The sequence below is a fragment of the Uloborus diversus genome, chromosome 3, assembly GCF_026930045.1.
Source record: "Uloborus diversus isolate 005 chromosome 3, Udiv.v.3.1, whole genome shotgun sequence".
Taxonomy (NCBI): Eukaryota; Metazoa; Arthropoda; class Arachnida; order Araneae; family Uloboridae; genus Uloborus; species Uloborus diversus.
In genome coordinates this window covers 147,312,307-147,339,340 of record NC_072733.1, presented here as the reverse complement: position 1 = coordinate 147,339,340, position 27,034 = coordinate 147,312,307, and the positions used below count along the sequence as shown (strand labels likewise).

Here is a 27,034-nt window from a genome sequence, read left to right as displayed (position 1 = left end):
AGTTGACCACTAAAGTAGTGCACCGCAGGAGGTCAACTTACACAGGTTTCACTACCACACTTGTGGTAATTTTTGAGACTAAACTGTTGAGATAACACATGGAAAATATTCCGAGAGTTCCATGTGTTTTCAAAAAGTTGTGTAGGTGTCATTATTTTAATATTACTCTGCAAAAAGAGTTATTTTTTAAGGTTTAGTGATCTTACATTTTCTTTTCCAGCAGGCCTACGAAGGTGACATAACTGGTTTCAGCTAATTTTACTTGTCATGTGGAAGGTTGATAAAAACAATTTTTGATGAATTTCGCCCTCCCAACTATTCTTGATGAGCAATTTGGGTGTTTCTCATTAATTCGTAAATGCTGTACTCTAGGGAAATGAAAACGATTGAGGTTTACATCCTTCCGTCCTTTTTTTGGAAGATTATATTTTGATGAATTACATGCTTGTGTTTATTTTACATAAATTTAGCGCATATTTTTTTGCATGATATTTCTTTTAAAATAATTCTAGATCACAATAGGAGGATTCAGCGGGTCGCATGCGACCTAGGGGCCACAAATTGAGCATTGTTGATGAAGACCTTGTACTGATTGTGCAATCCAGTTACTCTCCAGAGTCTTGGACATAATGAACAAATTTTATGTCTCAATTCATCCCTAGGGAAGGATCTAAAGTTGAGACATTGAAATTCTTTCTCCCTCTACTCCTCTTTGCTTATTGCAAGGAAGTAAAAACACCATATTTTGGGATCTTAGGGGGGGAAAATGGCCGTTTAAGGAAGAGATTTGTTACGTGAAAGCGTGGGCCACGGATAAGAGCGAGTATGTCATACTAGTTTTTGTGTAATATTTGCGCAATTATAAAGTTATATATTTTGGATATTTTTCTGTCGTTTACGTCTCAAGCTCAATTATTTCCGTAAGAATAGTGTTGTATCATGAGTTAGTTTTGGATAAAGAATGAAATGCAACTGAACCAAAGAGGAAGGAAATTTAAGAGTTGCTTGTTAGTCTTATTTTTCAGTCAATTGATTTCTTTTTTTTTCTTTTACTTTTTTACCGTAAGACGGAAAGCAACATATGCCATAAGTGGTTTTCAGCTGAAAACTAAGAACGAGATACAAAACAATGTCTCACTCGTGCACGAAAATATGTTTTATCGTTGCATCGAATTAACTTTACTCCCCTCCCCCCTTAAATTTATTTCATTTTCATCACAGCGTGATTTCCGTATGGCTAGAGTAATTATATAACTAAATTCAGCAAGTTCTGTGCTTTAAATACTGTTTTGTTACTTAAAGAAAAAGGCTTAAGAATGCATTTGTGATAAAATTCAAGTAATTATATATGTAACACGATTTTGCGAGAAAACTTAAAACATGGCACAAGCAAACAGATTTAAAATTAAGATTCGAGACGAGTATAATGCGCTAAAATATCTTACAGGAATAACGAAACATCTTTCTACATTATAGCAAGATTTAATTGCTGAATAACTTTTTCTACTGTTTATGAAAACAATTCCATCCTCAGAACTCAGCACGAGGATATTACTACGTGTAGGGGAAGAGTGGGTATAGTGAGACGGAAAAATTCAATCACATTTTTTTATTATTAAAAAACATTGAAATAAATTTCTTTTAAATTCTATAATATGTGTTACTGTAATAGGTATTATAAAAGTTGGTTTAGAAAAATGTACGAATTCACACAAAAGAAAAATAAAATAAAAACGAAATGCAATTTTGTCTCATTGTTAACCCATTGAGTGGGGAACATTAAGACACAGTAAGGGGGAACATTTACCGAGCTAGCAAACATTGAAAAGATTTGACCTGAAAACATATGGATGCGTGTTGCCATTTGGTTTTACCCTGGGTTACGGGCTTCACGGGCATCAAATCACATTTCAAACAAAAAAATGTCACAATCGTTTGGAGGCTACGATGCACATGATGAAATTAGCGGGTCTCAGATGACCCGACGACCATAGGTTGGGCAAACCTAGATAAAACACTCTTGCTAAAGTACCTTTCAAACAAAGAAAAAATATCAAAACCGGTTCATACGTTAGGTATCATTGGTTAAAATAAAATAAAGTAAAATAAGGGCTGCGATGCCAAACACACACACACACACACACACACATGTCGCATTTATAATCTAATTCTTTTTTGTGTCGGAGTTTAAAAACTAAAGTTATATATAGATTAAGTATCAAAACGAAATAAATACACCTTATAATTTATATAAAATCTAGCAAATACATCTATTCATTATTTCGATATAATGGTAATAACTCCATTCAGCACTCTTATTATGTTGGTTTTCAAACTGATATTGTTACTATTTTTGTCAACAGTTTAGATGTAATTAAATTCCATTCAACACATTTTTTTCGCTTCTTAACTAAAAGTACCATGGGAGCAGTTAGACATGAACTCATGCTGTCTCACTGTTCCCTCATTGCTCTATCTGAAATAAGTAAGCGCCATTTTCATACAAAGAAAAATAACAAAAGCTTTTTACTGCTAAAATGAACGTTCAATAATAGGCTAATAAACGATTAATAACATCCGTTTTTAAAGTATAAGGCAAGAAACGATACAACAAGCAATGCAAAAAAATTAGTTTGATGGGGCTTAATTAATATGACGTAATTATTTTTCTCACCTTAGATCTGAACGCACCTTTCTTTCTGAAATAATGTTCACAGCATGTCGATTTGACTTTACAAAAAGTGTTGCCAGTCTGGAAATAGCTAAACAGAAAATAAATTGCTGTTGTCTCACTATTCTCCCAGTCTCTCTGTACCCACTCCTCCCCTAACTCTTGACCTCCTAATTGTCTAACAAGACTCAAACAGTTTTGATTTTTAGAAATTGCTGGAAGATACATTCAAAAAATATAATTGACTAAAGTAAATAAATGAAACAATTTATCATGGGTTAATTGTAAACTTTGGTTTTTAATTACTGGCTCCTGAACTCCTTCGAATTCCGAATAAAATCTTAATATTATTCAACTTTTTTGTTCAATAACTTTTCTAATGTTGTTGTGTGTTTACCTTTTCAGTGATTACAAGGATTTTTTTTAGATACTTTTAACGTTTAAATGCATTTTAAAGTCAATGGGCAAAATTTATATTTTCCCAAACATTTCGAACATGAAGTTGTCGTTTTTTTTCTATACTTGTTTTCTTTCTTTTATTCCTTTGTTGATGATCAGAATAGTAAATTTAAAAATTAATATTTTTAGCGAAATTAAATTGAAGTTTCGTAATTGCCATTAGCAAATGTGAAGAAAATTACTCAAGTATTTATGCATAACTAATTGGACCTATAAAATTCGTAACATTATTATAGTGCTGTTAACAACATTACTATTTGTTTGTTTAGATCTTTCCAACGAAACTTTGACAAACATTTTGAGCCAACCAAATTTAGCAAGATCAGTTGTAGCTTTCCACATAATATCAGGAAGACAGTTAACGTCAAATATCATCGATGGTGAAAAGCTTCTCACTCTTCAAGGCTCTGAAACCCTACTTCGATGCAAAATGCACAAGAAAGTGGGTAGCATTTCTCTCATTTGCGATCAAAGTTTGAAAAATATATTTACTGAAATGTTAAGAAATGAAAATGTTTATGCATTCATTCAAATTCATTCGTCCCTTTGTTAGCAATACGTCAAACCTCGTTAACACGAACTCAAAGGGGAAGCCAAAATCTTTCGTGTTAACCGATTTCCATGTTTACCGAATTTTGAGTAAACAGACAAACATTTTTGTTTTGTGACTCCGAAAATATAAGAACCAAAGTACATTGATACAAAAATGCACTCACAACCATTTCTATTCATAATTTAATTTAAAAACTTATATTAAATCAACAAAGTTTCTTACTTGTAACTAACTGCAATCGAATCTGGATAACTCGGAGCTTATAGCTCAAATATTTCTTTATCCCGAAGTTTTCATCGGGCCAAACTCTTGAGCTGTTGTGGAAACTTCCCATAGCTCGAATGTTTTAGCCGGTCCCTTGGAACTTAGAGTTATCGAGAGTTGACTGTAGTGTTAAACAAAATTTATCAAAATAGAAGAGTACATTGTATTACCTGTATACGTTAATTAATATATATATATATACTAGCTGACCCAGCCACGCGTTGCTGTGGCGAAGTAGTTGGATTAAAATATTCTTTTTTACTTAATATTTTGATAGAATCTAATTAATAGTTTTAGTAAAGCTTAAAATAGTCTAACCAATTTTAATACATATGAGATTGATAATGGGCGTGTTCGGCTGAATTAAGTACTTATTGAATTGAGTAAGTAGTAACTAAATTTTCAATGGTAAAAGCACTATAGTAAATTTATCAAGCACCCTTAGTAAATTTATCAAGCACCCTTAGTAAATTTTGCAAGCATAACTTCGGCCAAAAGTAAAATCAAAATAACTTGAAAGTGATAGTAAATATCGAATCTGATTGTAAAATATCGGAATGTGGAAATTAAGCATAAACCAACATACACTTTTAGAATGTTCACTGCATTTTATTTATCTCAGATTTCCCTATAGTTTGTTATCAATAACTTCTTTACAAAATACATTAACTAAATTAAAAACATATAAAAATTAAATTTTATAAATGAGGTAGATAACATTGACTTCGATCTATTGTTTCTGTTATTTGAAAGCTGAAAATTATCTAAGCACTGAGTTGTGCACTTCTTGCTTGACCTGTCTTTTGCTAACTCGAATAGGTATAACTTTCCCACTTGTAAGTAGGTGATAGATATTTCCCCATGACAGAAGCATGTATGTTTCAAGCGCAAACCGAAAGTACACATTGCTTGGTCTTGAGCTCTATTTATCAAGCCTTTCAAATGTGTTTGAAAATCATGACGCCATTAATGGCTTGCGTGGCAGCACAAAAATTTCTCCTTTTAAATTTCCCGTTAAAATTATTGAAATTTTGATGAAGAAACGTGTACCGTTGCATAATCTAGTTGGGTTTGAACTGTGAAAAAAAAATGGGGAGCCAATTTTCAACCGGAAATCGTCTATTGGCATTCCTGGTATTACCAGAGAATTTGAAAATGCAGTTGGAATTTTCACGGTTTTGTTTCCATCGACAACTGTATTGCCTTGTTCAGCATCAACGGTCAACACAATCTGATTATGATTTTTGTTTTAGCTGTCAGCAATGGCTCGCTCATTATTCACAATAATCGTAGCGTAAGCGTCATTTCACTGTTTTGTCTCGTTGCAAATCAGCGTCAACTAAGTAGGTGACCAATCGATCTGGTGATATCACACCATAATGACTAAAAACCAAATTTGAAATTGAAATGCATAAATCTTCAATCAACACTAAAGCTTTGTTATACATCTTTGGTGTAAAATCTAGATTTGGACATCGGTGTGTTTGTTTAACTCTATGGAGTATATCTTCAAGCATAAAATTTATATAGTTCCCCCGCAGAAATTATGATTGTGTTGGATATTATGTGTGTCGTGAAAATTATCTTAAACATTTGAAGAATACTGTTTCTCGTTATGCAAAACCTTCTTTAGAAAATGCAACTCCCAATGATTGTGTGCTACCAATAATTACAATTCGCGAAATGCATCGTGATATATGTATTAAACACTCGACAATTAACGATCCACAAATATTCCCGTCTGTTCGTGATTGTTAAACGAAAACAAATGCAAAAACAGCATTCACTTTGTTTTTGATGCACAGTTTTGTTTTGGATGGAGTTTTGCTCCTAATGTCTTATCTTTATTTTTTAATTATGCCCGAGATTGATGAATGTTGTGTTCTTTGTTTGCGTGGTTTCCGTGATTTTATTTTTTTATTCAACACTGTAAAATCAATTTGGAAACGTCCTGAAAAATAATGGGCGAAATAATTCCAAAAAAGCTTCAACAATAATGCTTGCGAGCATTGCGAAAGGTAAGACAGACTTTTAAGCAAGATAACATTGCGTGAGTGGTCAGCGATTCCTGCAAAGCTACGGAATCCAGAGGTTCATTCACTCTCTATCGGAGCTTAGGCAATGCAACAGGAACGTACTTGACCTGAAGCGGATACACTTAATAAATTCGCTCAGTTAATCTTTAAACTGGGTGCTAAAAATATTTTTTGCTACAATGAGAAGTCTGCATTCATGACGTTTGTAGCAATTCGGGAAACTTTTTGACCCAGATACTTGACTTCCAAATAAAATTATTGAGGACCTGTGAAATTCCAACATGTTCCACGGAAATAATCAATGACATTTCGGATTTTTTTTACAGTGCATGTAAAATAACGTGGAACAATGGTAAATAATTTTATTTCTGAGAATCGGGCATTACACATCAGATTTTTGAAAATGTAAAAAAAAAAAATCAAGATCGTTTTTGGTGGTTCAAGTACTCTTTGTAGAAAATATCTTCGGTAAAATATACTTGTTGACCGTTTTCAAAATGTTGTGCATAAGGGTCTCTTTCGTATATGGGGAATCGAAATTATGCGAGATAGCTTCGTTGCTGCTGTCATATCCACTCATCGCTCACTGTGTTAATTCATCAATTTTGTCTACATCTCGTACCTCACATGCGAATTAATAAGGACCTTTAATAACGTATTTGACAAAGTATTTAATGGATTACAGTTAACTGAAAAACTCGAAATTTATATAAGCCTCATACGGTTTTAAAAGCAGTGGTGAGTATGGAACTACCCGCTGCTTAACAATTTCAACTTGATTTGTAGAATTTGATATTTAGATTGAAAAGTGTGGCCTCTATACTCCTTTCTACGGCGATATTGTTGATAACTATCAATATCCGTAACATAGTATCATTTGTAATTTTTAATTAACTTAAGAATAAAATTTTTGAGGATGAATCGACTTACAGCGCCATCTAGTAAGAATTTACAAAACCAAACAATCAATACACATTATTAATGTATAATAAACATTTTATTTGCAATAAAAAATTATAAAAATCATCCTATCTTTTAAGTTGGACTAAATTACAGATACGTATGAAATTTGATAAAAATCGGTTCAGTAGTTTCGGAGTTTACCCCGAACAAACATCGTGACACGAGATTTATATACATACATATATATATATATATATATATATATATATATATATATATATATATATATATATATATATATATATATATGTCACGATGTTTGTTCGGGGTAAACTCCGAAACTACTGAAAACTATCCTATCTTTTAAGTTGGACCAAATGACACATAGATATGAAATTTGAGAAAAATCGGTTGAGTAGTTTCGGAGTTTACCCCGAACAAACATCGTGACACGAGATTTATATATATATATATATATATATATATATATATATATATATATATATATATATATATATATATATATATATATATATATATATATGTCACGAGAGATTATATATATATATATATATATATATATATATATATATATATATGTCACGATGTTTGTTCGGGGTAAACTCCGAAACTACTCAACCGATTTTTCTCAAATTTCATATCTATGTGTCATTTGGTCCAACTTAAAAGATAGGATAGTTTTTATAATTTTTTATTTCAAATTTCATATTAATTATGCAATAATAGTGTGAATTAATTATTTAGTTCTAAAAATTCTTAATAGATGGCGGTGTAAGTTAATTAAACGATATAACTCTAACGTATGACTTACTGCTAAAAACACCACGATAAAAAAACTCAGAAATGCTGCTTAGAATTTCCATATAACGTTTCCTGATATTACAGGTTATTATTTACTTCCTGAGAGAATCAACTATATTTTTCAAAACGTTTCCTTGAAATGCTACAAATTGCAGATTTCACACCGTTGTGAAAAGTATTTTTCTCCACCAGTATCAAGATTAACTAAACATATTTAATAGGTGTATCGGTTTCGGAGCGATTACGGTTCGTCCAGATTGACTCAAAACTCAATGAGTGTGAAAAGATATCTGGATCACGAAGCGTTGCAGAGGAGTTGCATTCGAGCTGCTTGCTTGAGAGCCTGTCCTCGCTTTGGCAATGCGTGTACAAATGCATTGAGAGCTTTCTTAGAAAAGCAAGAAGGTTCCACGCTATTATATTAAACTTGCGTTAGGCTTCTCTGAAGATGCTAGAATCGTAACCGCCTTTAACCAAGAAGACTACTGAATCCGTCAAAAATATTCCAGGTTAATTTCAGGAAGGTTAATGAATTTAAGCGGAAAAAATTATTTTCTTTATTTTGTTCCCCAATAAATTTTTAATATTATTCATTCTTACAAAAATACGTTCGCAACAGAAAATTGCAGCGACAATTGCATCGTCAGGTATTGCTGCTACTTTTTTTAGATGGTAGACGAACAGCACATACAGCTTTAAAGTTGCCTATTAGATATTCATAACAAACAAAACGCAATGTGTAACATTAAAGAAAAAAAAACGTAGTATTGCTGTAGTGTTGCAAGAGAGTGAATTTATAATATGGGATAAGTGTACTATGGCTCATGAGTAAAAGCATTCATTCGAAGCACATCCTAGGATTGTGCAACATTTGAACAGCAACGATAAACATTTAGGGGAAATCATCTGAGTACTGTCTGGAGACTTCCGGCAGACATTACCAGTTATTCCGATGAAATCAACGCATGTTTAAGACAATCGTTTTTATAGCGTAATGTCGAGATAATGCGATTGGCCATGAACATGCGAGTATAAACGCAAAATAATCTAATCGCATAAGTATTTTCTAAGCAATTGCTGAGTATTGGAAATGGTGAAATTGAACTGTATCAAAATATATAAGACAACAAATAGCCAGACAATTTCTACACTGCCGTTGAGACGAAAAGTGAACTAATTGAGAGTCTATTCCCAGATAAATTTAATTTTTTTAAAATCATAATTGCCTCTGTAATCGCGCTGATTTTGTAGCAGTTTTGTTTTCGGTAAACATTCCCGAACAGACAGGAATATTTGTGGATCGTCAATTGTCGACTGTCAAATACATATCCTGATGCATGTCGCAAATTGTATTTACTGGTCGCACAAAGTCATTGGGAGTTGACACTTTCTAATGCAGGTTTGACATAAGGCGAAACAGTATTCGTCAACTGTTTAAAAAAATTTTGACGACATACTATCCAACACAATCATTATTTTTTTAAGGAGAAACTATATAACTTTCATGTTTGAAGACGTATTTCATAAAGTTTAACAAACACACAAATGTCCAAATCCAGATTTTACACCAGAGATGAATATGAAGCTTTAGTTTTAACTGAAAGTTTTTGCGTTTTAATTTCAAATTTGCCACTTAGTTATTATGATATGCCGTCACTTGATAGTTGGACCACCGACTTAGTTAACACTGATTTGCAACGTATAACAACAGAGCAATGACGCTGTCTTAGCTACAATTATTGCGAATAATGAGCCATTACTGACGGCTGGGAAAAAAAGCTCCCCATTGAAGCTGAACAAGCCTACACAGTTGTCGATTAAAACAAAGCAGTAAACATTCCAACTGAATTTTCAAATTCCCTGGATACACCAGGAATGCAACTACACGATTTTTGGTTGAAAATTGGCTCAACAATTTATTCTTTTTCGCGATTTAAACCCACCTAAATTACGCAACGGTACACGTTTCTTCATCAAAAGTCAACAATTTTGTCGGGAAAGTTTAAAGGAGAAATGTTTGTGTTGCCACGTAATCCATTAATAGCGTCATAATTTTCAAACACATTTAAAAGGCTTCAATTTTTGATTCGTTTAGCTTTTGCAAAGACCATAAATAGATTTCAAGAACAAACAATGTCTTCTTTCGGTTTGGACTTGAAACATAAATATTTCTCTTATGGGCAACTACATATCGCCTACTCACATGTGGAAAGTTATCATACTTTTCGTATTAGCAAAAGACTGGTTAAGCAAGAACATTGTGCACAACTTAGTGCTTAGACAGTTTTCAGTTTTCAAATAATAGAAACAATAGTTCGAAGTCAATGTTATCTACTTCATTGAAAAAATTTAATTTTTACATGTTTTTAATTTAGTTAGTGTATTTTGTAAAGAAGTTATTGATTACAAACTATAGAGAAACCTGAGGTGAATAAAATGTAGTGTAGAATCTACAAGTATGGTGGTTTACGCTTAGTTTCTACATTCGGTTATTTTACAATCAGTTTCGATATTTACTACACTTTCAAGTTATTATTTTTTTTGTGGAAGTCATGCTTACAAAATTTACTAAACGTTAGTATAGGGTTTTTTCCATAGAAAATTTAGTTAGTACTTACTGAAATTAATAAGTACTTTCTTCAGCCTGCACTGTAAAAAAAAAAAAAATCCGAAACGTTACTGAGTAAAAATTTTCGATACTTGCTTGCAGTTCTGGCTAAGCTTTGGCTATGTTTGCATTACTGCTTATAGAAGTTCCTTAATAAATCAGAAAGGTGCTAAGCTTTTTTTTTTTTGTATCCCTTCCTAAGTTTACACTAAAGTTCCAGACACACGACTAACTTCAAACGGGAAGATCTTCGAATTTTTCAAGAGGCTTCCCAGATGATTTCAGGAAGGTTATTAACTTTTATCGGAAAACTTTCCGGGTTTTGGCATAACATGTTACTGGCAAAAATTGGTCACATCAGCTGCTCATAATTTTCCAGGAACATTTAGGAATCGTTTTTCCATTGAATCACGCTTATTATCAATCTCATATGTTTTAAAATCGGCTATACTATTTTAAGCTGTACTAAAAATATTTATTTGATTCTATCAAATTAATGAGTAAAAGTTTATTTTAATCAAACTTCTTTGCCACAGCAACGCATGGCTGGGTCAGCTAGTATATATATATATATATATATATATATATATATATATATATATATATATATATATATATATATATATATATATATATATATATATATATATATATATATATATATATATATATATATATATATATATATATATATATATATATCTTTTATAGATTTTTGCCTCAATATTTTAAAGTAACATCCTTTTTCAAAAGTATTTATCTCTTTTGAACAATTAAACACCCGCTAGGCATTCTCCTACTGCATAAAGAATCGCTGCATAGTTTGTAATGCCTCTCCCGCTTCATTTAAAGTGATTAAAGTTTGGCTTCAGGATCAGGATCTTCTTCGTCATTCGTTTCGGTTTCACTTATGCATTTTCCGTTTTAAGATTATAGAACTATACAGGATGTTCCGTTTTAACGTGCCAGATCTTTATTTTCGCAACCGTTAGTCCTAGATGTATACTTCCAATTGCAAGAATGTTCAAAATCAGATGCAGAGTTAAGATATTGAAAGTTTGAAACAAAAATTAAAATGAGCCAAAAAATACAAAATTTAACTTTTTATACGGGTTTCCGGTGCCCTAATTAATATTTAGAGAAATAATCTCTATTGAAAACTATTACTGACACAAAAAACTTGATATTTGTGAGACCAAAAAGATATTCGAGTTTAAAGTTTTAAGGACCATACAAAACATGAGAATGGAACGTATCGCTCTTTCAGAGGAATGTCAGGTTGTCGAAGTAAATACAATAAGTATTTATATTTTTCATTGCTATTCCAAAATAAATGCAAATGTTATGCCATGATACGCAAAAGCACACTACAAAACCTCGAACAATTTGAAAAATCACACTATATGCACACATATAATTTTAAACCCCTGTTAACCGCTATATTTTCACCAAAAGTTGTCATTGATGGCGAGTGTAAAGTGGTGTAAGTCACAAAACGCTGTGTTTCATAGCTCGGTGAATATTGGTCGTACTAATGTCAAACTTTTTCTGTTGGAATGATTTTTCAATGGAGAAAATTTCCCTAAATATAAGTAAGAGGACATGGGGCCGGTATAAAAAGTTAAATTTTGTATTTTTTGACTCATTTTTATTTTTGCTTCAAACTTTCAATATCTTAACTCTGCATCTAATTTTGAACATTTTTGCAATTGGAAGTATGCATCTAGGACTAACGGTAGCGAAAATAAAGGTCTTGCAGGTTAAAACGGAACACCCTATATATTCGCCTTATTTTTCATACGACATTAAGACTTCGTCATTTATCTTTACGTATTCTTCAAACAAGACGGCCTTTGAAACAATCTTTTCGACAACTGAAGAAGTTGTTTCTTTATCCAGCTCTACTTTGGCAGCTTCCTCCGATCCTTTAAAGTCTCCTTGATAAAAATAATTTCGTATTGTGGAACGTTCTATTCTGCATGCCCTTTTCATGTACCACATAGCATCTAATAGATCGACTAAGAATTCATGTTTACTGTCAAAATAGCAAATGGCTCTTCGAACCATTTCTCTCCGATAGTGCATTTTAATTTTTTTAAATAAATTTAAAATTTTTCTTTTCGTCTTTAGTGGGATTTCGTCTTATCATCTTCGTCTTAAACGCTTGATTTAACAGTAATTTTAAGCTTTATCAGACGGGGAATAGCATTCATCCCGCGTTAAGCGTGTTCGTGTTAACGGGGTATGACTGTACTTTTAAGACAATTCTTTTCGTTGAAAGACCCGTTACAAAAATGGCGATTTCGTAAAAGACATTTTAAAAACTCGCTGTCGCAAAAACAAACAAATATCATGCATGAATTAGTAAATTATGCTTTTCTGGCCGTGAGTCCTTTAATTAACTTTATTTTTCTTTTAAAATGTGCATTCTAAATCTCGAGCTAATTTCAAAACAACACGTTAACAAAATGAAGCATTTTTAAGAAAGTTTAACTTTACTATTTCAAGCGAAAATGTCTGATTCGAAACAAATGAATTGAAATAAAATCAAGATTATAAGTTGCCTTTGTAGTAAACTAATTGGAGCTTTGTTCCAGAATAGTAGAAGCAATTAGAAAAAGTTACAATCGCGAATTGGAATCGTATGCAAAAGTTGAAATCTTGAAAATGACGCTTCACAAAACTCGAGGTCGAGAAAACGGACATGCCTCATACACGAGTAAAAAATTTTTACATTTCTTAAATTCGATATTTTTATTCATACTTATTTTCCTTCTTTTAAAAATGATGAATTCCATCTATTGCGCTGTTTCTAAATCAAAATGTTGTCAAAATAGAAGCACGTTGATGAGTTAAATTTTACAAGTTCAAACGAAAATATTCGAAGTCCGATCCCTCTATAAAATTCATCGATTGTAAAAAAGCATAGTATTATAACTTTCTTTCGTAAAACATACAAATAAAGAAAGTGAAGCATTGTATCAAAAGGCAACTAGACTAGATGCATGGAATAAATTACTGGAGCCGATATTTTGCACACCGAGCAAGAAATAAAGAAGATAAGTTAGTTTTATAGGCGGGAGATAGAACTTTAAGTTTCAACTTAAAGTGGGGTTCCAAAATTGTCTCACTCTCTCCAAATGAAAGATTGGTAGAAATTCAAGTTAGTTGAACGATCTTTTCTTTTCTTTTTTAGTATTTTCAACATAATTATTACTGAAAGATTGCGTAGCGGGTGAGTACCGATTGAAGTGACAATCGATGGCAAAATTGCCACTTATTGACATTTAATCTTTTACCTTCACACGCTCACGGACACTCACACACACTCTAAAAACGACTCAGACTCGTTCGTAGAAAATAATGAGCTGCTTGATATGCCCAATATCTGCCAGTAACATATCCTGCAAAAAAAGAAGAATGTTTTCCGCTAAAAGTCAGTAACTTTCCTGAAATCATCCTTAAATCCTTTTAAATAACACACAAATCAAAGCCAGTCATGTTTCTGGAACCTTCAGACCTTCAGAGAAAACTTAAGTAGGTTTTAAAAGTAGCTTGGCGGCTTCCTCCTGAGTTGCCAAGCAAGCTCCAAAAGCTTTATTGCAACTAGGGTCAACGCTAAGACAGAATTACAAATACCAAGCATCTCACTCGCTTGCAGTTCTTGCAAAGCTGAGGAATCCAGAGACTTATTTACCCTCATTGGGAGCTTAGTCAATCTGGATGAGTCGTAATCGATCTTAAGTCGATACATTTAATAAATACTTTCAGTTAACCTTTAAATTGGTAGCTAAAAATATTTTTCCCGACAGTGAAAAGGGTGCATTCGTGAAACTTGAGTAATTCAGGAATTCTTTTGACAAAAATACTTAATTTTCACTGAGAATTGGTGAAAACCTACGAAATCCCGAAACGTTCCGTGGAAATTCCCATTAACGTTTCGGAATGTTTTTTACAGTGCATATCGTCGCCTCAGAGCAACAGTAGGATACCTTAGTGTTATTCCTGGGATTAGATGTCTTACTGTTGCTCTGAGGCGACGATACATATATGTATATATTTTGACACATGTTGTTAAGTATTTCTACAAAAGAGGTATTTATAAATACATATTTGCTCCAGAGACTAACCATTGAAGGAGCTCTGGTGAAAGAAGCAAACATTGAGACCCGCAATGGAATCCTTCACATCATCGACCGAGTTCTCATACCACCTGAGAAAACAATATTGGAAATTTTCAGCGAAGGAAATTACAGGTAAATTTTCAATCTTGTAATTTTTGAAACCATCCGCAACTATAGAATATTGAAACGAAAAATGTTCTAGCCTTTATCTCTTACTTTTATCTCTTACAAAAAAAAAAAAAAAAAAAACGCGTTTGATCATTTCCACCATATTATATACACTTCATGACAAAAGGATTGGGACACTTTCAAAAATTCACATTTTAAAGGGTTTTTCGAGAAATAAAAGAGTTTGGTTATTTTGCAACTTTTATTACATAAAAAGTATGTTCTAGCTGTCCTTTTCCAATGAAAGTTATATCACCCATGCATTTAGGGGACCAGTAACAAATTGAGGAAAATAAAAATGTTTTTTGATCATCGTTCATCTTAAATAGCTGAGAATAAGCTGTAAATTTCAGAAATTAGTTAACTTACTATGTACAATTATTTTATGTACTTTCGAGAAAATATCACTGATATTCATAAAGATATAAGCATTTCTCTCCGGACTACGAATTTTATTTAAAGGTTTTTGGCTCATAACACGTAAAGTTTTCCATCAAAGCTTATCAAACTTTCAGAAAATTTAGAATCTAGTTTGGGTTTAGATTATGAAAGTTTTAAATTGTTATCTTTCGTGCATGCGCAGAGAAAAGTCAGTTGCTTTAAATGTCCATCGAAAGTGCGTAAAATAATTATACATAGTAAGGTAACTTAATTTCTGAAATTTACAGCATATTCTCAGCTATTTACGATGAACGATGATCAAAAACCCTTTTTGTTTTCCACAATTTGTTGCTGGTCCCCTAAATGCATGGGTGATATAACTTTAAGTGGAAAATGACGGCTGGAACATAAGTTTTATGTAACAAAAGTTACAAAGCAATTGGTCTATTATTTCTCGAGAAATCCTTAAAAATGTGAATTTTTGAAAGTGTCCCAATACTTTTGGTCATATAGTGTACTTCATTTTGGTTTCTAAAAAATCTATGCAAGTTTTTTCCGGTTCCTCCTTATGATAGCGACCAATTATTTATTCATATACTGTTGTGTATAATGCGTTCCATAAGTAATGCGACCATTTTTTTCTGACGCAACAGCAAGATGCAGCGTGTTCTAACCTGCTGGGTTAGGTGGAGGGGGGTGTCAGCTTCAAAATTGCATATGCTTAGCTTGTGGAAACCTTATCACGACAACGCACGGAGACATAGCGCCTTCATTGTCAACGACTTCCTGGGAAAGACCCACACCCCATTGGTTCCCCAGCTGCCCTACAGTCCTGGCCTGGCTCCCACTGATTTTTTTGCTTCATCGGTCAAAAGGAGACATGAAAGGAAACCTTTGGGACACTAGTGTGAAAGCATCCAGGCGAATGTTTCATGTGCTGTAAAGAACATTCTGGAAAAGGCTCTCCAGGATACCTTCTAGGCATGGAAACACCACCCCCAGAAGTGTATCGACGTAAGAGGGAGCTATTTTGAAGATTTTTGATTCTTTGTATGAATATATTCAATAAATGAATTTTTATGAATTTCGTCGCATTACTTACGGAACGCACCTTGTATTTGAAAGAATGAAAGTTACGTTACACATTATTTGAATGAAAACCAGGTCATTATGACGGAAATATTAGTTTCAGGGTGGAGCATATATGAAAAAAGTCATAACTTTGTTTATGAGTGTTACAAAGGCGTAGAGGTAAACTGTGTAGAGGTAGAATGGGAGGTGAAGAAGAAATCTTACAGACGAACGAACGTACCATTAGTAAGTTCGAGAAACCGCGTGGCTATCCAGCAACTAGTTTGGCTAGGACTGTCGTCTGACAGGCAATCAGTCCGCGATTGAAGAAGAAGAACGTGATGGTATTGGTTTTTCAGCTGCAGAAAATGTTGGAGTTCGTCAAGTTCCTCGGCGAATGAAAACGGTGCACAGAGAACACTCACAGAGTTGTGTACACAAGCACGTGGTATGAGCTGGCATTTTTATAGAGCCGTCCGACAAGCAATCAGTCAAATTTCAGGTTTGCGACTAAATATATCGGCTGTTTACAGGGGCAATCTGATCAGTTTCATTTATCAAAGCATTTGTGATAACAAGATGATTTTGGCCAGATTGTGGCTTATCTTTCAGCGATTCCTGTCCCTAGTGGTAAACCTTGTGCCAGTCCTGCGCACAAGTCGTTGACAGTCAGAGTTCTCCATCCACTATTTTCATTCGTCGATACACTTCAGGAACTCTGACACTTTCTGCCTCTGGAAAACCACACGCCACGCTTTTCTTTTTTAAGCACAGACAGTGTTGCCTGTCGGACAACACTGACCTAGCGCTAGCTCATACCACTTGGTTTTTCCCGCTTATTAAGAGCTAGTCTTTTCCTTACCTTTGAACGAAACGCATAGTGTAATAATGAAACAATTAAATTAATTAGTAATCGAAACGGTATATTGCGATATTTTTTCGACACAAAAAAGGCTTGCCCTCTTGCCCCCCCCCCTCCTCCCTATCGAGATTCAATGTCATAAAGTCTGCTGAAATTTTTAAAACAGCGCCAAATTTAGTTTGAAGTTTTGAAGAGAAATTTTTTCCCGCCCACAATTTCAGCGTGTGCATCTAGCAGGACATCTACAAAGCGTGTGAAAGATGTCTTCCATTACTCAGCAAAACTCGCTAAATTTGGTGACTTTTCTTAAAATTTTGGCTGCCTTCAAGAACACATATTTCGATAATGGGGACACGAGGATAAATAATTTATGTATCCATAAGTATGTTCAACTATGCTCTTTTGTCATCTACTCATGTAGATTTTTTTCATCACTACACTAACGTATGGCTTTCTGGTTTAGCAAGATCGCTCTTTCCTCACCTCCCACTCTATTTCTGATCACAATTTACGTTAACATCTCTTCTACAAACTCCATACATTCAAATTACAACTAGTGCTGCTCTGTTTTCACTTGATCCACCCAAATAATGCTTACTCAAGCTGAAAGAATGTTTATTTTCTTTGCTTGTCAACGACTGAAAAAATTGAACAGTACCTTAAGAATGTTTTATGTGTTATCCTTTTCTATTGAATTTTCTATACTATTGTTTTAGTATCTTCGCCAGCTTATTAAATCAGACAGAGCCAAATTTATTGAAACTATTGGACAACTCTTCAGCCGTGTTTACAGTATTTGCTCCAAGTGATGAAGTGATAAATGTAATGTCTCCTGGACTATCTAGTCGTTTAATTTTGGATCATTTATTGCTTTATAAGGTAACTGACTTATAATCTTCACTACTATTTTTTTTTTCATTTAAACATTTAAGTTTATAGTTTAGAAAAATCATAACTCTTAAATGTCTGCTAAAAAATATTAACACACAATATATTTGTCATAACAGTAAAATACGTCTTCAACATCTTGTATTTATCAAGAAAATTTCCTTATTTTTCAAAATGTTACTAATGGATATGCAATTTTTCTTTTAAGGTTAGAAGGCATAACCTCCCCCCCCCCCACATCAGTTCTGTCAGCCCTGGTGCAAGCGCCAGCTACCATAAATACCTTCTCAAACAATATTAACCCACCTCTTCTCTTTACTTATTTCAATCAACACAAATCCTTATTTGTGTTGAACAACTTGGTTCAACAGTTACTACATTTCATTAGATACACTACCATTGAATATCGTTGCTTATAACTTGTAATTTATTTCAATCTTTTTCCCATTCAAATTAATTTTCATATAAGCTTTTTTTAAAAGTAAATGCTGGACGATAGTCGTTCCCGATTTGAAATACTATTCTTGGGTGCTAAGATCTTGAAACGCATGCTTAAATTCATCTTTCATCCAAACGAGATAAAAATGACTACTTGGTAATAAAAGGAAGTGATAACTTCATTTAAATTTTAAACAGATTTCCCTCCAGAGCTAAACGAGCCGACTTTCCCATCTACCAACTTCGATTTTTTTTATAAGCTGATTCTGTCCTTCAGTTGGATAACGCTGCAAATTATTTAAAAAACATATCTTTTTTTCGTTTTAAGTCGATTTTTAAAAGCAAAATATTTGTCTTTTAAGTAGGAAAAGAAAGTTTCTATTTAATGTAGAGACGTTAGGAAATTTATTCCTTAAAACTGTTGAAATTTCAACGTTAATATTTTAATAAAAAGTAATTGATAAAAGGGAAGGAGTGATAATGTTTTGGATATTACAAAAATTGGCACCGATTTTTCACCCATCAGTGATATCTTGCCAAATTTTTAGCTGAAAATGAGATTGTAAATCCAGAATTTCTTCTTGGCGAAATGTGTCCAATTCTTCATGGAATTCTATGCTCAGGCGACATTTCCTATTGAAAAACTCTATACAATCTTTCATGCCAAGAAAACTGTAGACACTATCAGCTTTGGTGACTGGTTTGATGCCATTTGGAAATATCTCAACTAATTTGGCGCCAAATTGTGATCACAGGACGCGGGAGCGTCCCAGCCGCCAAGGAAACCAAACGTCAGCAGCCAGCAAAAGCAAATGCACCGCCAAAGGCGAAAGAAAATAAAAGCGACCAAGACAACTTTACACGACAGAACAAGTTGGGGTTTTTTGGGTTTTTCACCCCTCTGTATCTCAGCTCCATGAAGACCCCCGGAGTTGATTTTTGGTACACTCAATCTCTAGTGGCCCCAGACGACGTAAACCAAAATACAATCCCCTGGATCATCAGGGGGAGGAGGCATTTAAGTTATAAAATCGCTGTTCAAAAAAGTTTTCGCTTTCTTTGACAGGGCTACAACCCAGACGAAAAAAGGAATCAAACTGAAATTTCACACACACATTCCTTGTGCCCTACTGATGTGCCTTTTGTGCCATTTGACCCCCTCTCCCCTCGTTTTTATCCCCCAAATTGTACCTTTCCGGGGTTCTGTCACAGCCCCCCGGGGGGCTATGGCAATGATTTTTTGTATACATATTCGTGAGGGGCCATTGATTACATATACAAAAATTCAACCCCCAGGGACAACATGGGCTGGAGTAATTAAAGTTTGAAAATCACTAATTTCCCCTAAATTTCTATGTACTGACTCTCAGTTCATAGGGTTTGCTAATCTCTGACTGCAATTGCAAGACTAGAACAGATCTAAGATGTAGCAGTTATTCAAAAGTTCTCTTAGGAAATGAAACTCCAATCAAGACTAATAAAACAGATCCAACAGTTGCAAGTAGACGTTAAATCGCGGATATCACTAATTTGCCATAGCGACCGCGCATGCGCGCAGACTTAGCTCATTGGGCTTTCTGTTTTAAGATTCTATGTTTGTTTATATTTAAGCATAGAAACAAATTAATGAATGAGATTAGAATACAGTCCCCCCCCCCCCGCCCAGTTTTGTTGATACGAAATGTCTTTCCTTCCTGTTTTTCAGTTTTGATATATTTCAGGGGGAAGAAATTTTAAATGTCAGTGAAACTGAAAGAATATTTTGCGTTACATATTATATGAAACTGTACGCATATGAATATGATACATCTTAACTTTATAATTGAAAGCGAAAAATAGCACTTATTTATTGGTTTGCTTATTTTCTAAATTAATGCCTTTTTCACAAACATAACACATTATGAATTGAAAATATATGAAATCAAATATGTGTGTGGATATCCGTGTTTTGCAGTAATTTGTTAACAGACAAAATTTTTGCAATAAATTTAAGCAAGACTTTTGAAATTATCTAAGTTCGCGTTCATGCGCAGTTGCTGTGGCAAATTTGTGATATCCACGATGTAGCAAATTTTGCTCACCAAGCAGCCACTTCACTTTGAAAAGCTTCCCACCAAACAGGACAAACAATTTAAAGGATCTATTAATATTTCTGAGGAGTTGAAGGTGGGAGGAGGTTTTAATGGAAGTAGGTGAGATGAAAGAGGAGAAGAGGGAGGATGATAGTTTGGCAGAGATACTTGGCGGGCAAGCTAGATATCATAACTTTTTAAGGCTGAGGGTTTTTGGGTCTAGGATGTGTGAAGGCCTTCTTTTTTGTGCAGAAAAGTTAAGGGTTTTCTTGGCGGGGAAATTTTTACAACAGGGTTGTTTTTGATGAGATTTCAAATTCCGTGTCAGCTTGGCGATTTTCGCGAAATATGGGGAGCATGATTTCAAAATCGAAATTGAAACCTCATATGCTGTCAAAATTATTCCACGACGTATTGAATGACAGTATACTGTCCTACCAATATGATACCTTTGAGGGTTTGGAGCCCGTTGCTTATTTCACTTCCAAGACTTGTATGCCATATTTCAACAGGTCATCGAAAAAGTGGGACGTCTTTTTCAAGAATTCCTCTTTGCCAACCATATTATATTTTGCTGCCTTGACTTCTCAATACTCCCGATGTATTACAAAAAAAATTAAATGTCAATGTGTTCTCGAGCAATTACTTTAAGCCAAGGCGGTATTACTACACATTAATTTTATCATAATCCTCATTTCAAAGAAAGCTGCATTGTCAATCATTTTATCTTCGTCCTTTTTGTTATTTTCCTAATATATCGTCACTATAAAGACGAATGGGCGTACCTCAAAAAAAAAAAAAAAAAAAGAAAAAAAAAAAAAGAAAAATGAGTTATGACCACCACAGAAATGTCCAAAGTCGATTTTATGATATGACCAATGGTCATCTCTACAATAAATAGTAAAAAAGTTACAGTCCCTCACACTGGTGGCGGTTCTCAAGCGATACAGTAAACTGGAAATCTTTAAATCGGTTTTCTGCGAAATGCTTAAAAGTGAGATACGGTCATTCGTCTTTTCAGTGACGATATAAACTAGTTTTATTCATTTTCAGTAAGTTACCGTCCTGTAGCCAGGGATAAGTCAGAAATAAATGAAATACATTGCCAGCTCAGTCATTCCAGCCGAGGACACTTGGCGCAGTATAGCCCTCAAGGGCTCTTGCGCCATTAAAAATAAGCAAACCAGCCGAGGACATGCAGTTTCTTGCTTATTAGCACTCATCAGACCGACATAGGAAGTGACTGAGCTGGAGGTGGAAAACCTGAAGGAAGCCAAGAGTGCGAAACAAACTGGTAGCTAATATAGAAATAGCATTGCTCAGTCACTTCCTATGCCGGGCTAATGAGAGCTAATAAGCAAGAAACTGCATGTAATCGGCTGGAATGACTGAGCTGGCGGTGTATTTCATAGTTTTATTAACTCTTGATTTTCCGCGTTTATCACTTTTTATGCTCAGAAGTTATATGAGACAGAAACATTACTACAGGTTGTCACGAGTTGTGACGAGCTCTAGCAGATTTATATAGTTAAGAAAGCAACCCTGGATTTGATTTAAAATTATTTTGATATTTGTAACTACATAAAGTTAAGGTAGGGTTGGTTGGGATATTCCATAAAAAGTGGTAAACGGGCCACCCACCTTTTATTTAAATTTAAAACAAGCATGTCTAAAGAAGGGGTAAATGAGTCTCACTTGATTAGTATGTAAGTTTTTAATACGAAATGATTTTTTTATAAATGTATCCATTTATGAGATATCTGCTGCCATTTAAATCGGTATGACGAAAAATTATTAAACAAAAAGGAAAATAACTTTTTCTGTGAAGTTTATTTAAAGTCTATTTTATTTGTACACATAAAGCAGTGTAGAATTAACATAATGCACTTGATTAATATTAATTTTGGTAAATTAGCAAACGATTTAAGTTGAAAAATAAATTACAAACACTTAATGAGCAGCGTCTATTTAAAGTTGGTTGTGGAAGAACCATCATCACTTCATCCCCAAATTATACTTCAAGTTAAATCATGCATAAAAGTTTAATGAACATCAAAAAGATCACAAGAACTAACCTGGAAACACTTCTTTGAAAACTGCTGCTGGAACTCCCTAAAAAATGTTTTTTCGGAACTTGACATTCGTTCTCTGACCTGGAAAAAGGTTACACGAAGAGCAAATGTATGCAAATCCATTCACTTTGATGAAATGTGCCATGATCAATGTCAAAATTGTATAAATGCTGTATACATACACTGGTGTGCAAAAATTAAGGACGAGACGGTTTTTTCAATATAACTTTGTGCAAAAGCTTTCCAAATCAACGCATTTAATACCGTAAGATCCCCAATACGTAAGGACATGTGTAATGTAAGCAACTCTTTCTAAAAGAAAAATCAGAGGGATAAAAAGAAGCTTTATTGAAAAAGTAGCATGGAGCGCAATGCGACTGAAGGCCGGAACATCCCTGTGATGGGTGTCCAGCACGAAACATCCGGTCTTTAGTAGGGGATATGATCTCCCCCGACTGCTAGGCAGGTTTCACAGCGTCTGCCCATGCTGAGAATGAGGGTGCCAATGAGTTGTTGAGGCATTGCTGCCCATTCGTCTTGCAGCGCCAATCGAAGCTCCCGAATCGTTACTGGTGGTAAGGTACGAGCTGCCAAGCGTCTGCCTAGAAAATCCCATACATGCTCGATGGGATTGAGATCCGGAGATCGTGCCGGCCAATCCATACGTTCAATATCCTCACTCTCTAAGAGCTGTTCGGCAGCTATTGTGCGATGACATGGTGCATTGTCGTCCATGAAAAGGAACTGTAGACCCATAGCGCCTCTAAAAAGACGCACATATGGAAGAAGAATCTCGTTACAATAACGGGTCCCGTTGACTGATCCTGCGTCGAAGATGTGAAGGTCTGTACGACTACCAAGCATGATGCTTCCCCAAACGAGAACACCGCGACCTCCATACCTTTCCCTTTCAATGATGTTCGAGGGATGATTGCGGCTTCCCCGTTCTCTCCAGATGAGTATGCGATGAGAATCTGTACTCAGACTAAATCTGCTCTCATCTGTAAAGAGTACTCGTCCCCATTCATTGTCTCTCCAATTCCGATGTTCCCGGCACCACAGAGAATGCCTTCTCCGATGGGCAGGCGTTAGAGGTACACACCGTATAGGGCATCGTGCAAACAGACCACCACCGTGCAGTCTTCTGGCCACGGTAAAACGCGATATCGGTCGTCCAGTCGCCTGTGTCGGGTGTCTAGCGATTTCTCTCGCTGTCTGCCGCTTGTTTCTTCTGGCCTGTAAGACAATATACATACAGGTCATCTGCGGGTGTGGTTCCTCGTGGACGACCACTACTGAACCCCCGGATAGCTGTTCCTGTAGTTTGAAATTGTCTCCAAAGTCGTGAAACGATGCTGTGAGCAATTCCGAACTCTGCAGTCACACTTGTCACACTGCGGCCTTCCTCCAACTTCCCAATGATTCGACCTCGGGTAAAAGCATCCAGATGTCGTCTAACAGATTGATTATTCGCCATTTCTCGCTGAGGCAGCAACTCGGTGTGATTTTAACTGCTATACGGCGTGCAATCTCTTTGCCAGAAATACTGATCTTACACCGACAACATGCTTTATACTACTCAGACACTCCCCCATTACGTCTGCCTGCATATCTGCGCATGTGCTACCGTACATCACCTTACTTAATCTCCTGATTGGTCTTTCTGTCCGCTCTGCCTCTTCGTTCAGCTGATATGCTAATTTTCCGACTTCGTCCTTAATTTTTGCACACCAGTGTATTTCAGATTTGTGGAGAGGGGGGGGGGTGCTTCATCCACTTACCCGAAACAACCTTTTATTAAAAAATAGCATGCATAAGTTCTTCCATAAATTGAAAAAAAAAATACATTTTCGAATGCGGTATGGTATTGGAAATGCTTAAATAGGGATTTTATATCACCACCTATGCTTGGCTCCCTTTCATACTGCTTATTCAGAATTTCCAAAAAAAGAAAAAGAAAAAAGACATGCATTTGGTTTATCACATTTTTTTATTTGTTGTTATTCTTTTTGTTATTATTTTATAATCATTTGCCAATGAATCTTTTCTTTCAGATTATGTCACTTCATATTCTACCATCTTATGTTGTTAGCAATAGTTTAGAGCCGTCATTAACGTATTCTTTCTCTACTATTGGAAATAGCTCAATAACCGTTACGAAAGAGGCAGGTGGATCTCTTACTATTGGACGATTTGTTGAAGTGGTTATGTCAGACCAACAAGCCATAAACGGTGTTTTTCACGACATTTCTCGACTAATTCAAACTTGAACGTTTGAATATTTCTTCTGAAACCTAACTCCTGCTTTGTTACAAAAAGAAAAAAAAACCGCTTTGGTGTTATTAATCATTTTTCTAAAACGTAAATATGGTTTATACGAGAGTTTGAAAAATAAAATTTTATTGCTTTTATTAATTAAGTTATGTTATTATTAACCACTTTTTGCACACAGTCATTTCAAAGCATATTGCTAATTCTGTAGAAGAAACAAATTTCTTTACCCTGTGGAAAATTTTAAGCACATTTATAGTACTAAAAAACAAATCTTATCAAAATTTTGGCTCATCAATATGCATTCAGTTCATAGACAGACAAGGAAAGGATTTTGGAATATAGCTCCCTTCGAAGCTTAAAAATTTTCTTTTTTCAAGTGAACAAGAAAAAAACTGACCATATCCCCCTCCAAAATTTTTATCCATATCACTCTCTGATTTTATATATTTTTTCTGCATACATTTCTTATAGACTTTAGGATGCTGAAAGACGAGACCTGATTACTGAATAGGCCAACTAGACCATGACCTGGGCTAAAATAGACCATGACCTGGGCCCCAAATGGCTAAAATTCTTTTAGCTAATGTAAGGTTTGGCTGTAAGGAGGCTCCGAAAAAGGGTTTGACCTAGAGCCTCTCGACATCTTAATGGGGCCCAGCTGAAAAATAATACGTTTGTAAATATTTTCCATTATATATATATATATATATATATATATATATATATATATATATATATATATATATATATATATATATATATATATATATACTCTACTTTTGAGGAACCTCCTCTTTCAGTTTTAAACTGTCCAGACTATCATAAAAATAGTTGTAATTGCATTGCCCTTTAAATATATATACAGGGTGTCTTAGTTTCGTGTTTCAGAACTCCTAAGAAGGGACGGGATGCATCCTGACGACTCGAAATCATATTATAGTAATGCGGAGTCGGAAATGCTGTCCCAAACGAAAAATTTGAGATATGACGGGAGTGTTCCATACTGTTTGGGAAGATTGTAGCTAGTGGAAAAAACTTCGAACACTTACTTGGTTCAAGTAAGTGTTCGAAGTACTTTTACGAAGTACTTTTACTAACAACTATACTACTTACAAAGTACTTTTACTTCGTACTTTGTACGAAGTGTCCATGTACTTTTTACTCTTTTACATGTATTATTAGAAAAAAATTCACTTACGGTCTCCTTTCTTTTTTTGTGCTTCTGTGTATAGCACCGCTTCAGGAAAGGATTTCCGACCCCCCATTGCTATATGATTTCGAGTTGTGAGAATGCACCCTACTACTCTTAAGAGTTCTGAAAGGTGTAACTGAAAAACAGTGTAGATCGATCCACAAAAACTCTTATTTTCCACTTGACACAGAAATTCACAAGATGGACGGATTCACAACGGAAAAACACTAAGCCTAAAAAACATGTTTCCCAATAGTAAATCAATCCATATGATTCATGGCATAGTTAAGAAAAGTGCAGCTCTGCCCTTTTTATTTCTTTTGATACTCGTATACCTAAAAGCCAGACATGAAAGATACTTAAGACCATTTTTATTTTTCTGTATTCTTAACCTTTGATTTGATACAGGTCATCAAAAGCCTTTTGCGCAGTCAAAAATGAGAATTTTAGACCGTTACATTTTGGCCCAAATATATTTAAGCTACGCTTTTAGCTACCAATTTTGCATTTTAGTATTAAAGTACGTAAGATATTGGTCTCATATGCAATTATTTATTCTTTCTTTCCTCTACTGCACCACAATTTGTCATTCCAGTCATTTTTTTACGATTTTAGCGAGTATTTGGTGCAAGAAAGGATTTTGAAGTTGAAGGAATTCAACTTTCAATTTTTTAACCCTTTCCTGACTGGTCTAGGAAGATTGGGCGCCGGGAACTTTGGGTGCCGAGCAGAGGCGTAGCTAGACCCGACTTTCGGGGGGGGGGTCTTCTTTATATATATATATATATATCTATATATATAAAAAATCTCGTGTCACGATGTTTGTTCGGGGTAAACTCCGAAACTACTCAACCGATTTTTATCAAATTTCATATCTATCTGTCATTTGGTGGTCCAACTTAAAAGATAGGATACTTTTTATAATTTTTTATTTCAAATTTCATATTAATTATGCAATAATAGTGTGAATTAATTATTTAGTTCTAAAAATTCTTAATAGATGGCGGTGTAAGTTAATTAAACGATATAACTCTAACGTATGACTTACTGCTAAAAACACCACGATAAAAAAACTCAGAAATGCTGCTTAGAATTTCCATATAACGTTTCCTGATATTACAGGTTATTATTTACTTCCTGAGAGAATCAACTATATTTTTCAAAACGTTTCCTTGA

At 34.5% G+C, this 27,034-nt stretch overlaps 1 protein-coding gene across 3 annotated transcripts in view; it reads left to right on the top strand.

Annotated features, from left to right (window-relative positions):
• The window catches only part of LOC129218273 (periostin-like), a 55,515-nt gene extending 30,720 nt beyond the window's left edge, over positions 1–24,795 (top strand). For 2 of the 3 annotated variants that reach the window (XM_054852502.1, XM_054852503.1), the window contains exons 9-12: positions 3,400–3,572; positions 14,439–14,572; positions 17,639–17,801; positions 24,447–24,795. In XM_054852502.1, the coding sequence (XP_054708477.1) occupies positions 3,400–3,572; positions 14,439–14,572; positions 17,639–17,801; positions 24,447–24,662 (686 nt within the window). In that variant the 3' untranslated portion in view covers positions 24,663–24,795. The remainder of the gene's footprint in view (positions 1–3,399; positions 3,573–14,438; positions 14,573–17,638; positions 17,802–24,446) is intronic. The other variant, XM_054852504.1, reaches the window with a different exon arrangement.
• Positions 24,796–27,034: the final 2,239 nt, after the last annotated feature.